Source organism: Charadrius vociferus, unplaced genomic scaffold, assembly GCF_000708025.1.
Source record: "Charadrius vociferus isolate BGI_N301 unplaced genomic scaffold, ASM70802v2 scaffold325, whole genome shotgun sequence".
In the NCBI taxonomy this organism is placed as follows: domain Eukaryota; kingdom Metazoa; phylum Chordata; class Aves; order Charadriiformes; family Charadriidae; genus Charadrius; species Charadrius vociferus.
In genome coordinates, this window is record NW_009648526.1 from 3,084,327 (window position 1) to 3,099,173 (window position 14,847).

The window sequence follows — 14,847 nt, forward strand, 5'->3', positions numbered from 1 at the left end:
GTTAAGAAAGCAAAGCTGATGCAATTAAGATTTCAAAACAGAAATCTGGACTTTACTGTAATCTTAAGGACCTGCACCAACAAGTCAGGGAAAGGTATGTCTGCTTCTAAGTCAGAGAACCGCAGGTTAAGTCCCAGTTCAACTGAATGCTTAAGGATTTGTTTATCTTCGAGCATGTAAAGTTTTGCAGAATACATGCCCTGCTTTGATGAGGAAAAAAAATTAAATTTTGCCCTTGAAGTTGTAGTTTCATTACAAAGTTAGCGGATAAAATACCTCATTCCTGTCTTTGAAAGTTAAACATAAAATTGTGTATCAAAGATGCCAAGACATTTGGGATTTAATTCCAGGGGTGAACATAAGAGGATGGTGTGGAAACTGGGAGGTTAGCCATTGAAAAGCAGTAACTACTGTACGCCATGATTATTTTCTGGGTAGGAGAACATGCCCATGTAGCTTACCAAGTAGCTTCAGTTATTCATACAATCAGAACAATAACTGAGGTTAGAGACGTTGCTTAAGCCTACTATCACAGATGTCCCGAGACAGCTACCTTTTTTTGCTTGTTTTTACTCTCCTCATTGCTCAAGGTGTAAGCAAAGAAATGATGGAGAGACAGTGCCAGAGATCATATTCCATTTCAATGTATCTTAAGGACTTTGGGGGTTGATTGTTGGCTTTTTCTGAATGACATGATTCTTTCAGGCTTCCTGAAATGTGGAAGGTTGTGCGTTGTACTGAACCTTAATTTAACCCCACTCCCTCTCACAAAGTGCAGGTTACTACCCCTGCCCCAGTGTTGGTCTAGGCGTGATGCCAACGGGGGCAACTGTGGTACAAGTGAAATCTTTCAGAGCTCAGTCCCTTTTCAAAGGGTGAAATACATGGCTGTTATCCTGCAGGGTAGTAAAACGGTTTGTTCCCACCATGCAAGATACAAGGTTTAATAAGTCTTTGAGTCCTTGAAATGAAAACAAAACCCAACCCCCAAAACCTTAATCATCAGAACCAGGTATTTTGTAGCTGTGTAAACTGTAGTGGTCAGCTACTTCATTCTTCTCCCAGATGACAGTATATTCCTCCTCTTCGTGATGTTTTTGTAGCACCCACAGTGTTTCACTATAACCTTGTCTGATTTATAGCGTCTGTAGTAAGAGAACTAAGTCCTGGCCAGGCTATTTTACTTTGCTTTTATTGTGGTTTACAGAGTAGATGGGTTTAAGCTGTGAATGCCCTATCTGGCGTTTAATCGCTGAGGGTGTGGTTCAGTCAGGGTTTTGAGCCAACAGAAGGGGGAAATCCTGTCTCTGAATTGCTATTCCTGCCCTCTTCTTCCCTGTAGCAGTAGTAAAGTTTCTAGTCCTGTGGTTAATAATTAACCCTTCCACACCCCTTGAGTATATTAGGTCTGGTTGTTCCCTGATCTGCTTTGCTCCAGTTTACCCCAGTTCTTGTGCCTACACAAAGAGCAGTATGTGAAAAAGCAAGAGAGAGGAGGGAGGGTACAGCTCTGTCATCTGATTAACAACACATACTTAGGTCCAGCTTAAAGTAATTATTGCTTTGAGTGATCGTGGTCATTTAGAAACAGGAGTTGAGTTGAGACCATCTCTAATCTATGCTTCTGTAAAATGGGGACACACAATGTCTTTTCAATGGGGGGAAAAAAACCCAAGTGACTTGGAGGGTGTTACAGACGGTCAGTAAAGAGGTGTGGCCTGGTCTTGGATAAGTAATGACTAGTTAAATTCAGACAACATGAAACTTGATGAAACGGTAACTTCTGCAAATTTGAACGACTGGTATACTGGCAGAGTGTTGTAAATGGTCTTGATGCAAGTGAAAATCTGCTTCAGACATGTCAATTTTATAACATGGCAGAGCTGAAGTTCAAAGTGTTATTCTAACATCACATGAACTCCATTTCTCCTGCCACCAGCAGTGCTGTACTGACTGATGGGTCAACTTTCCCTTCTCATAGGTGGAATCCTCACAGGAAGCCAATGCTGAGGTCATGAGAGAGATGACAAGAAAACTGTATAGTCAGTATGAGGAGAAAATGCGAGAAGAAGAGCAGAAACATAAAGCTGAGAAGGAAATCCTCCTGGTATGTATAGCCAGTCTATAAGAGTGGTGCTTAGCTTGGGTGTCATTTTTCAGTCACTTAATACTCCAGAGTTGACATGTGTTCCTTCACTCCTATCTCTGACTAGTCAGCCACAGTTACGAAGCTTTCCAAGCTTTTGGGGTTGTAGGGCTGAGAAAAAAACGTGTTCAAATACAGTAACAGTCATGATAATGTAGGTGGTGTAAGTTGGGTTTTTTAACTTACTATCTAAAAAAAAAAAAAGAAAAAATAATGTCCAATTTTAGTGATAGTTTAAGAAGGGGAGGGGGAACAACTTTGCTGGACACTACTGTAGCAAGAACTCTTCCTGTCCCCTGGTTTCCCTCCGCTCCCAAGTAAAACCTTTCTATGAGCAGTTAGTCATTGCATTTTTATGACTGATAAAGATAGATAATGACTAAGGTGGAGGGTAGATTCCTCGGTCTCTCTCTATTCATATTGTTTTATATGTGAGGAAAGTACAAAGCTGAACATGGCAAACTGGTGTTTAAAATGCTATCTTCTGCAGCAGCATTTTTTTTAATGCTGTGAATTCATGGCATCCTCAGAAGGCAGAACAAATATCTAAGAAATGGGTAAAAGTTTTCCTCATATTTTCGTAATGGTGCTTTACAAATACCTATGCACTTCAGAATGGTCCAAATCTTTTGTTCTGTACAATTCACATTTAGGGTCACAACTCTTCCAGATTTCTGGGCAGGTGTAGTGAAAAGCTTTGAGTTCTACTTAAAAGCTATTAGCCTGGCTCTGTGGCCTAAAAAAAAAAAAAAATAAAAAATTCCTCATTAATAAATTGGATGTTAATGTGACTGTAAATCCTCTTATTTGAAGGAGGAAACAAATCGGCTTCTGAAGGCTATTGAAGAGGCAAATAAGAAAATGCAGATTACAGAAACAAGCATACAGGAAAAAGACCAGAGAATTGGTGAGCTGGACCGGCTGATTGAACGCATGGAAGAGGTATGAGAGTTAGTTGATTGATGCCTTTAAAGGAAACGTAGAAGTGCATGCAGGAGACTTGATTTTTATCTCTCTCTTTATTTTTTTTTTTTTTGTCTGCTGCACAGCCCTCTGCTCGGTGACATTACCATTGCTGTTTGCATCTATCTTAGTTATTGTATCCATTTAAGCAAATGGACCTGGACTACCATAGAGATGCTGTGGTTAAGTGGTTCTTCTATCTTTCTAGTGGTCTTTACAGTCAGGGCTGCCTAAGGTGTCAAAATTTATTCAGTAAATTAACCAATATTTTAAAGGAAGGGTTTAAAAAGACCATTCAGTGTTCCTTCAGTCTGCAAGGTCTCCTAAGCCTAATGAAGTAGTAATCATAAATGATTCAAAGTCTCTTAGAAATGCTGTTGGTAGGTCCATTAAAATGTGATTTAGTTAGGAACAGACCTTACTATTTAGCTATTTATAGTCCCAATTGGAATTGTATCTCCAAATTTCTCCACATGTGGATGAAATGCTAAACTGAAAGGTTCAGACTAAAATGTTTTGAGGGGGTTTTGCGGTTATGTAGCAGCCACTTAATCTTCCATGCAGGTATCCATCTTATTTAGATTATGGCTCAGAATATTTTGAGGAGAGAAGAAAAAAATCATGTTTTACTGCCTTTTAATCTGAAACTTAGGTTCTTCCTTTCCTGCTAGCATTAAAAAACTTCTGATTATTCTTCTCCCTGGCTTACATATTCCCTACTAAACTGTAATTGAGAGCAGGTTTTTGACAATTTACTTTTAAAGGTCTGAAATAAGAAATGCTTTGAGACATTTACGTCTTGTGACACTAGCAGTGCTACTGTTAAAAAAATAAAAAAATAAAAAAAATCCTCATACATCTTCATGAGCACTGCACTGGTGGACACCTGAAAATACACAGGAATATTTTGGGGAAGAAAATAGAGCAATATCTCTTATCGCAGCTTTGGATTGAGAGGGTTTTTTTGAGGGATAACATGGAAAATTTCACATTTATGTGGTTAAAGAGTGTGATGACTCATCTTTTTATTCAGAAAAAGTCAGTTGCAAGTACAGCCTTACACCTTCGAATAGGAAATTGAAAACTCTGATCTTATTTCCATCCAGAGCTGGAAATTTGATTTTATTATTATGCATTCTGTGTTCCTTGGCTATAGGAAATGCATGAATTTCGTTTATTCAGTTTCTATTTTAATTTCACATATTATCTTTTGAATTGCAATGAAATATGCTTTGTGAAGCCTTTACATTTTGACATGTGGGGAACTGAAGGATAACATTTCTTGTTTAGGAACGTCACCAGCTGCAAAAACAGCTCGAACTAAATGAAATACAAATATCTGGAGCAAAATCTGAAAACAACTCTGACAATGAAAGGTGAGATATGTCTTCTCTGTGGAACTTCTAGTATTGCTAGGAAACTTTAGGGATGAGTTTGGTTTTGAAGACACCTGAATTTTACTTTTTCTAACTTTAAAACTGTAGCCCGGTAGGGATTGTCCATCTGATTGTAAGTTTATTTACATATAAAATATCAAGAGGATTAATTTTTGCAACAAAAAACACTTCTATGCATCTTTCTTGACCAGTTGCTCACAAACACACAGAGTACATTTTAGATGGACCAAGTTGTGACATATTTGTGGGTTGCATTTTTCTTAAATCTGCATTTCCAAATTCAGCACAATTCTGACTATGAATACTTTAATTATCTCCTTCTAGACTGCTCAGCACAGTTTTAAAAGAAAAGACATTCTGTATCTTGTATTAAGTTGTAGGATATCCCCTTTGAAAAGATGAACTCTTGAAGAGAGCAAGAGTTTTGCATATAACCGGTGGAGGTCCCTTTTTTTTTTTTGTATAAAAGAGGGAAAGCTGGGAACAAATCTGTGGCTTGGAGGGGCAGGTCTACACATGTGGTGCACATTAACATATGCACTTGAACAAAATGAAGGTGTGGAAGAAATCTGTCATGTAGCATCACAGTGCAGAAATAAGCTATGAAGTTACTTGGGGAAAGTGAGGGTGATGTTACTGGCACCGAGACCTCTGTGAATGGTTGTTTGCGAAAGCATGAGGCTTAGAAGAAAGATCTAGTGGTGTGGTGGCACCTGGATGCGCTTTCTGCCAACAGGTGGCATCTGCATCCATTACTACTTCTTTGAGACTGACAGCACCATGACCAGGCAAAAGAAAGCTTCAAGCGACGGCAGAGGCAAAGTTTTAAGAGAATCCTATCCAGCACTGAAATAGCATAACTGCCATTGTAGTGAAAATTGCATCTGCTAGTCAAAGGTTTACATGACACTACTTGAGTGGGTAAAGATGAATTGCAAGCAGAGACTGAATAATTGTACTTGATTACTACTTGTATTTCTGTGGCACCCAGAAATTCAGTTTTAAGGTTTTGCCATCCTGCTGTTCTGTAGGAAGCACAAACATAAAAGGAGGTCCCTGCTGAGAGCATCTCACTGCCTAGTTGTATTGATCTGTGACCAGCTAATTTGGTTTCAGGGTAATAACGGCTTTTCACAGCAACCTGTTAAAATAATAATTTAAAGTGACCAGATGTCGCATACAACATAGATTATGAAGATGAAAGATAATTGCTTTCTTCCTTTACCTCTCGATAACAGATACTCTTCTTGCTTCAGTGAATCCTGCCCTGACCACTCAGCGTGAAAAGTTACGCTGCAGTAAAAAGAGTAAAGGCAATGTTCAGACAGGAATTTGTGCAACACAAGCAAGCACACAGTTGCAATCTGTGCAATGCAAGCAATGAATCTGTGTTCAGATGCTGAAGTCTGTTCTTCAGTATTCTTTACCTGTCTGTACCCGACCTGGCACTTGAGCTTCACCTGTGGAAGGACCTCTGTTCCATTGCTAGCTGTGCTTAAAATTCTGAATCTTTCAATGGAGACCAAATATGTATTAGAATTGCAATCAAAATGTAAATTGCGGTTTTGTGAGACCTTAATATGCAGGATTGAAAAACCTGCAGCAATGCCTTGATTTTTTTTTGAGTCCTTGTCATCAAAGTGCTGCAGTTACAGTTCTGTAGAGTACTTCACTGTTAATAGGGACTCTTTCTGAGGGGAAGCAGCATACAATTCAGTCATTCATTGGAATCATGTCGTACAGTTCGCCATCTGCTGCTTTGCCTTAGAATGGTGGTTCTGTTTGCAGCTTCAACAGTTTCTTCTGCTGTGCACAGACCAAGATGAAAAAAGCCTTTTTGTTTTTGATTCTCCTCCTCCGCTTCTCAAATTCTGTCTAGTCCTGAACCTAGGACTACAGAAGTTTTTGTAAGCAAGCAATTGCTGTCTTTGAAGAATTTCAAGAATTGTACATCCAGATAAAAATGGAGGCTCCCATGGCCAACATGCCAAAAACTTATTAAAAAAACTTCCCTCCTGTTTCTTTGCGTATTCTAAAACTACTTTTCTGACAAGCTGTCAAACCAACTTGTGGCAGGAGTTCTGTGGGTGTTCAATTTCTGTGTTAGAGATTTGAAGAAATGTGGAATCTATCTATGTGATACACATATATATCTATCTATCTATATGTGACTCTAAGAGTCATATGTGCAAACTTCAAACACCCACAACAATTCCTGCTAAAATGACTGTTGATGAGTTAATACTACTCCAGTTAGCATTCTGCTGCTGTTGGCAACTATGCCAAATCCTTGACTCAAGGCTTCCCTGTTGTAGGAGAGCTTTTAAAAGGACGCCAGCAGATGTGCTTCCTGGCTGTTTAGTATGTATTTCCAAAAAGTTTGCAGGTGGTAGTAAGTCAGGATAAATGTGTCTTTCTGATGATAAAGATCTAGTTGTGTAAATGCCTTTCACTTCAAGGAGAAACAGACATCTTAAGGAGATGAGCTTTGTCACATTGTTTAATTGTCAGCACTTCGGGCTGTGAGTAAGCACGCCAGCATGTAAGACAAAGGTGAGTTAACTTGGGTGGAGACAGCCACTTTGACTAGAAGACTACCATTAAAATGTACTTTGGACAAATTGACATCTGTCAGTAGAATTTGACTTGCCTACCTCTTGACCTAGTCTTCATGATTTATGGTGGGATGGTGGGGTTTGTTCTTGTTTTGCTTATACTGCATAGCTCCCCACTTACATGTTTAATTCTTCCATGTTTTGCTAGGTCACAGCATTTGGAGGAGGTAGCAGCTAGCCTACGAGAGCGAATCAAACATCTGGATGATATGGTCCACTGCCAACAGAAGAAAGTCAAGCACATGGTTGAGGAGGTGAGATCTAGTAAAACAATGCTGAGTCTTTTGGGAACACATTCTTTTCATACATAATCCAAAGGCCGCTCTGTTCTGTGTGCAATTTCCTTATGCCACCTTAGTTACAAACACAATGGAAGACGTGTTAAAAATCTGGAGCTAGTGAAGCAGAAAGACTAGGTGAGAGCTGTTTAATCCAGTGGCTGTGGGTTATATACTGTGATCTTTAGGCTGACACTAATTCTGGAACTCTTCATGGTAGTCCAGGAAATACAACATAGAACTTGCAACTTAATTTGAAGTGTTCAGAGTATAACTGCAGAAACAATGCAGACTAGTCATTAAGGGTCTCCTTCCTGTACAGAGGTGGAAGGCAAAAACTGCGCGCCCCCCCCCCCACGTCTGTTTTTTGTTTAAATGTGGTTCCTCACAGAAATAGGCAGGCAAACACAGTTTTTCACCACTCATCTTTTTTTACCCTGGTCTTGGGACATCATCTTAGCTGATACAATTTCCTGTAAAATTTTAAGTGGCTTTCTGCTGGAAAGCTGCTTTAAGTTACAGACTACCTACATGCCAAGAAACTGTTTAGCAGCCAGAAAGCTGTGATTGCAAACAATTCTGTTTCACCAAGTGGATGAAAGAATGATGTGGGAAATTAAGTTTAAATTGGAGCTTTACAAAGCAGACTGACAGCACTATTACACAGAGCCTTGCTATTGCACAGTGGATAGGCATTAATGAAATATCTTTTATTTTTATTTGGACACCACACATTCACAAAATCAAGTGTTTGGAAACCATTCTAACCTAAGGCATTCTTTCTGCATTCATAATGTGCTATTGTAGAATTTCTGATTAGACATGGAGTTTTTCCATTTTTTATCAAGGTGGTATTTTTATATGTATAAAAACACCTATACTTTATATATATACACACTTACGTATATCTGTTTTGTTTTATAAGATTCTGATGTAATCCTGCTGTATGATCAGATGTGTGATACAAAGTGTCTTTTACAGAGGGATGCAAAAGTATCTGTCTATTTGCATTGAAGTTGTTCTGTCATATCATCAGTGTAGAAGACCGGTATGAAGTCTTGAGGTTTTGTTTCTAGTTTAGCTTGACGTTTTCACAATTTTCAAGCATCATAGCAGGTGGTCTAAAACTGAGCTAACAATCTTTATACCATGGTATTCTATTAAGGAAAAGCTACTCCCATCTAATAATCCAGTCTATCTAATTAATGGATTGTGGGAACAATTACTTAATCTGTTTTGTATCTCTGTAAGACAACCATCATCTTATGAGCTTTTTTGTTCTAAACAAAAGTTCTGAAGGACTTGTCACTTTTGTGATACATGTGGCAACCCAGATGTTTCTAGTAATACGTAAGAGGGTGGTGGCCTAAACTTTGCCCTTTATTACTAAATATATTTTTAACTGCTGGATATAACTTGACCTCTAGTGGGCAGCATTGGTATAACAAATACTTTCAGTTCCATGGGGTATTTTGGCAAAAACATGTGTAAAGCTTGGGCCAATGATTATTATTTTGTAAGTATTAGGTTTAATGGGTGAGTTTAGCTTGCTGATTCCTTGTAATGTATCTTTGCTGGTGCCTTCATACACACAGAAAGCCCTTCTAGATCTTATGGTTATCCTACTTTACAAGCAGAATGTTAGGCGACCAACTCACTACTTAGCTGTTAAATATGTCTACCTTTAATGTCTGACTACCTGCTTTTCAAAATCAAATAAATCTCTGTACAAATCCTTGACTGCCATGTAGCCATAGGGAATGTATTTTTTTGCTCTCTCATTTAGTCCTTGTGCGTTTTACTTTGAGAATTGCATGAATGCCTATAGCTACACCTGTATTTTCCCTGGTGAGCTAACTAAAGACTCCCGTAAAAGAGGTTTGATCAGGTCAGATGGTACCAAATATGTTAGGCACTTAATGTTTTGGGGTTTTTTTTTAATTTTGTGCTATCCGTGATTTGTGTTTGTACTATGTTTGAGGAAATATCTATATAGATGCTATGCGCTATTTTAAACTGGACTCTTAATTAAAGGCCTAAAAATAGCAGCTTTAATAGTACAGTGAAGAACAGCTATCCACCATGGGGGAAGATAAAAAGCCTTGCAGATGTGTATGCCCTGAGCTATCCATGCATGTGGTATTTTTCATGATTTTGTGCTCTTCTCTATGTAAAAACTAGAAGAGTATTTTTAGGCTCACTTTAAGCAACCCTTACTAACTATGCCATAGAAGCTGAGAAATCGGCAACAAAACTACTGCTTAAAAAGTAGGCTGTTGAAAAGGAATGATATTTGAAGAGTCTGTTCTGGAGTTAAGTTAAACTTGAGTGAACAGCAGCACTAAGCATATTTTCTAGAGTAAATACGGAAGACTTTGTAATTGTGTTACTATTTAAGTCCCAGAAAATGTGTTCATTGGGGTATTATTTGAATGCACATCCTCTCTACATTAAATTTAACCAAATGCAGAAGGTAATGGCTAGGAATATCTAGAAAAGTGTCATGAAAACCTGCCACGTTACTCATTATTGCAATATACTTTCGTGGCTGCTATCTGTAAAATAACATTCCATCTTAGGGTTTATGAGGGTATTATAATGATCAATAACTTGAAACTCAGAAAAGAAGTGGAAAGAATATAAATAGTCAAAGTTCAGCAGCGCTTTTGTGAGAATGATGGCTAAGCCTATGCTTGACTACAGCATGAGCTTTATTTAGTATTAATCTAATTAACCTATTAATTTGGTATATTCGGACACAGATTGGCAGTATAATGAAGGGTTTATTCTTTCAGTGTACACCACAATGGGTTTATGTTGCTATCTCCAATGTAAACAAAGTGCAGCTACAGAAACGAACACCATTTCAAAGGGGTGTTGAACAAACAAGGTACACTGCTTCAAACTCATATGGGGAACTGTCAAAAATTAAACAAGTATGGAGATGAATCTGCTGGCTGAAAAATCACAAAATAGATTGCTATTTAGGCCTTTTTAGGGAATGATGTTGGATCATTTGCAAGTAACAGATGCAGGGCATTCTGTCAAAGAACAGCAAGCAGTCAAGAGGAAGTGAGAGAGAAGCTTTGTCATGGAGTTTTGTGATGCAGTAAGCAGCTCTAACACCTCCAGTGCTGTTTTGATGGCATTTAAAAATGTGTTAGGAGGCTGTGGTCAGTCCTAATCTAGGCATGCATGAAAGGGGATGCTGGCAGAAAAGCACCAAATGTAAGAGGCTGTGGAAGAAACGAGTATTAAAGCCTTCCTTTTCACAGGACCTATCTTGTGGGTACTGAGTGCAGTAGATGCGTGACCTGTGGAATTGAGCCCAGGCAGAGAGACAATCACAGTTCAGTGTGCTTATGCTTGTTAGCAAAGAAATCATTTGCTTCTAATTTTTTTCTCTGAAAATAAATCCTTCCATCTGAGGCATTAATAGAATCTTTTTCAACCTGACCTATTCAGACCAGTCATAAATTAAATAGGAGCATGGAAAATAACTTTCAGAAGGAAATAAATGGAAGAAATAAAATGGAAGTTTGCTGGAGTCGGTGGTCTTCAAGATCTCTGTATGTTAGATCCCACGCACACCCATTTTTCAGCCTCGTAGGGATTCTGTGCTGTGAGAGCCAAGGTTGCAGCCTGTTAGAACGCTAGCTGAGCAGAAAGTTACCCTGCATAGTCATAAAGCCTCATGTTCTCGTTAGAAAGAGATTGCAGATGATTTAAGGCTGACAGATTTATCCCTGTGTTGAACTTGTTTGTTATGTAAATCTACTTGTTCCCAGCTTAGTGCAGTACATTTTACATGAAGTGATGGCAGTTGAAAGTGTAGGACCTGCATTTGGCAGGTGTGTAGAAACCCAGCCCTTTTCTCATACTATTTGCGCATAGCAGGCTTTCAAAAAAGAGTGAGAAGAGACAGATGGCCAGAGTGGGTCACCCAGAGCTCAGTGGTGAAATCGGTGAACGTGAAATTAGCCTTTTTTTTTTTTTTTTTCTTTTTTTCTCCAGTCCTTGCCTTTGTAGCCATCTAAAAGTATGGCTGGGCAGAGAGAGACTTTCAAAGATCCAGGAAAAAGCCAGTTTGATCAGAGGAATTTGCAGGGAGACTCACAGCATGACAGGTTGAAGCATGCAAACTTCAGGTCTTTCCCCTACAGAGTTTCCAGTGTAGAGAAGGAATTGGGCGGGCAGATGTGGGCACAGAGGCACTATGGGAGGGCATGGAAAGCTGCTACCTCATTGTTTTTTTCAGTGCTGAAATTGCTGCTGTTCTGTGAAAGGGGTGAAAACTTGTCCTTTAAGTTATCTATTTGATATGGTCAATCAGTTTATCCTGTCTGTGCCAATGTAGGAGAAGGGAGAGAGTTTAGTGTAAGATAAAAGTAAAAGACTTCAAATGAAATATGAAACATGGCTTTTAAATCAACAACAAAAGTATTTCCTGGATTGATCTCAATTTTAAACCTGGAGAGATTTAAGAGAGCTTTAGTTTAGAAATTTGTGCAATTGACATTAAAATACATTGCAGTTTCATGGCACAATAAGCTTCTTTTATATGTAATATTGTTTCATTGTTGAGAAGCAGGAGTGGGAAGGAAATAAGCATTTAGATTTTGTAAGCAAGGCAGGTGGGTTGATGCAGATATAGGGAACTGTTCTGAAGGGGATTGAGAAGAAAAAAGGGTATTTGATTCCATGCCAAGAAATTATCTACAGAACTCAGATTTCACATGAAGTTCCCCTAACTACTGAATTGAACTGTCTCTAGGTCATGGCCCATGAGCTGTTCTCCAGCTTTAGTCTCAGATTCGTTGGATAATAAATGGTCACCAAACACCAGGGAGAAGCTGTATCGTGTTCTGTTGTGGAAGATACTTGCAATAAAGGACAAAGTGCTAATCGGCAAATGATATCCCAAACGCAGAAGATACTTTGTATTGCAGAAAGGGGGAATAAAGAAGACTTTTTCCCGTGAAAGACTTAAGAACCAGCTGAAAACTTCTGTATCAAGATACTCCAACACCAGATACATAGCAAAATATCCCAGTTTTGATATGGAAGTACAGTTTCAATTTTAGGTCGAGTAAAAGAAGCCACACAGAAGCACAAAGGGTGAGAAGATGGAATTACCAGCCACAGACAGATGACAAATTTTTATTAACCAAAACCTGCATTGCATAGTACCTACAGTAAAAACAAAACAACAACAAAACACACAACAACAAATATAGAAAGAGAAACTCACCTTGGGAGCTTGGAGGAAGAAGACAAATGGCAGAACATAAATAACTCGCCTGCCCCCACGTTCGCGTGTTTGGCATGCCTCAGTGGACTTGAGCAATGCAGGACATTGCTTATCTATTGGCAGAAGTAGAATCGCTGCTGGTGTTTGGAGAGAGTGTTTCCACATGCGTAGGATCAGCTCTTTCAGCTGGGAATTGCCTGGCCAAGTCATTTATTAGAAAACTTGCACATTACTAAGGTAGCTCTTAATAAGATGGGTTGAACTGTTAGACAATGTGCCAATGTTTGTAATTCATTAGGACACCTAGGCCCTATGGGCCTGCTTTGGCGATAGATGGACATCGAAGACTGGTGTAATGTGTTCATACAGCTTGTTAGTTTAGGAAGGTCTTGAAGTTGGTGCATTAACTTAAATCTATCAGTTGTTACTTGTTCTTTAAATACAATATGAGTTTTAAAATACAAAAAGCGTTGAGGAGTCGCTGAAGTGATTTGAGGAGGATTAAAAGGCGAAGGTGCTCATTCCTATTTACTGTATTATGTTCCCTGAAAAAATGTCAACACTCTTGTTTAGCCATTGATAAATACCACTTAAGGTCCAGTGAAATATTGGACTGAGTAAAATCTTGTTCTCCTTGTACAGCAATTACCTCTGAGAGTTCAGGCTGATGTTGCAATGTCTTGTCTGTCCTGTTTTGTATCATACAGTATGTGTTTGTCCCGTGTTTAGTCATATTTATGACCAGTTTGTTCATATCTATGTATCAGTGTTACAGGTGCGCAATCCATTAATGGTAATGAATAAGGAAAATACATAATACTTGAATAATATATAATACTTAAATATATTAACGCTGTCATGTTCTGATAAATATTTTAAACTAATGGATGACTATATTAAGTGGTAAATGTTTACTGAATTTATTTAACAGCTGGATCTGTTCCAATCCAATAGATTGCTGTATATTTCAAGCCTCTGGAGCTGTGTCTGAGTACACAGAATAAAATAGTTTCCTATTTTGGACTTTCTTTATAAAGGCTCTACAGTTGGACAAAACTTTAATTTTCTCTTAAGATGCTTTTTTCTTCAGCTTTAATTGCTTTGTAATTCTGTTGAATTCCCTTCTAATATCACTACTTGCATCTCCAGTGTTTCCTTAGAGACCCTTCCTTTTAGGTCTTGTGATTCTCCTCTTCTTAGGTGTTCTATCTAGGAGATCAATTTAATGCAGTTGACTTGTACATCTAGCTTTCCATCTCACTGAAGCAAAGTTTAGTTGCTTGGTGGAGCAAGAGAAATTCAAAGTGCAGCTCTTCCTAGGAAGAAATTACACAGCCTATTCTAGTAGCATGACACTGCTTGGTATTTGAGGAGATGTATTAGAGACTCTATAAGGTCAAGCAATGAGAAAGAAACAAATCTTCATTGATGGGATGGACAAGAATTGAATTTTCTGGGAGTTGCTGCAAGATAAGGTGGCAATCTGAGGTTGAGGGAGTCTGAGAAATGATCTCAAGGTTTCAGAAGGAGGAAAGAGCATAGAGGTGGTAACAGCAATAGGACTGAATCAAAGAGAGAGCTTGAAAAGAAGTTCTGTGGCCATATTAACGCTGAGCCAGTGGGTAAATTCAGAATGCGTCAGGTTGCACGTGTGGCCTTGTGCTCATTCAGATAAATAGAAAGGGTAGCGGGTATGTGAAATGCAAGCTGCTCAACCAACGCAATCTGCAGGGAACTTCAGGGATCCTGCTGTGACAGGGAGAGATAAGTGCCTTTCCTGTGCCTGACAGCCAAATGCTGGGGATTGAAGTGGGGTGGCCAAAGGGCTGAGCTGGGGTGCACCCTGCCCCGTTGGCATGCCCAGAGCTCCTCAGCAGAGTGACTTCAGAGACTGCAGAGTTCACCCCTCCTAGTTGTTCCCCCAGTGCTGTAACGTGCTCTGCTCCCTAGGCCCTGGGGTGGCGAAAGAGCACATGATGCCCCTCTGTCTCTGGCAGACCAGAAAAGTTCTGAACTGTAGCTTGGGCCTTGTAGCTCGTCCCTTCCCAGTGTTGGAATAGTCAGATGTCTCCCACGGGGAGAAGGGAAAGCAGGAGCAATGAATACAGTGGGTGGGGGAGGTAAAAGAGAATAAAGCGATAGGATAAAGGGTGCTGGTGTGGCGCAGGGTTGCTAAATTCACATTTTTACTGTTAGC

At 39.2% G+C, this 14,847-nt stretch overlaps 1 protein-coding gene across 1 annotated transcript in view; it reads left to right on the forward strand.

Annotated features, from left to right (window-relative positions):
* Positions 1 to 14,847, forward strand: part of LOC104287110 (myocardial zonula adherens protein-like) — a 51,574-nt gene that overhangs the window by 17,547 nt on the left and 19,180 nt on the right. The window contains exons 8-11 of the mRNA XM_009885773.1: positions 1,982 to 2,107; positions 2,960 to 3,088; positions 4,400 to 4,485; positions 7,270 to 7,375. Of these exons, the coding sequence (XP_009884075.1) occupies positions 1,982 to 2,107; positions 2,960 to 3,088; positions 4,400 to 4,485; positions 7,270 to 7,375 (447 nt within the window). The remainder of the gene's footprint in view (positions 1 to 1,981; positions 2,108 to 2,959; positions 3,089 to 4,399; positions 4,486 to 7,269; positions 7,376 to 14,847) is intronic.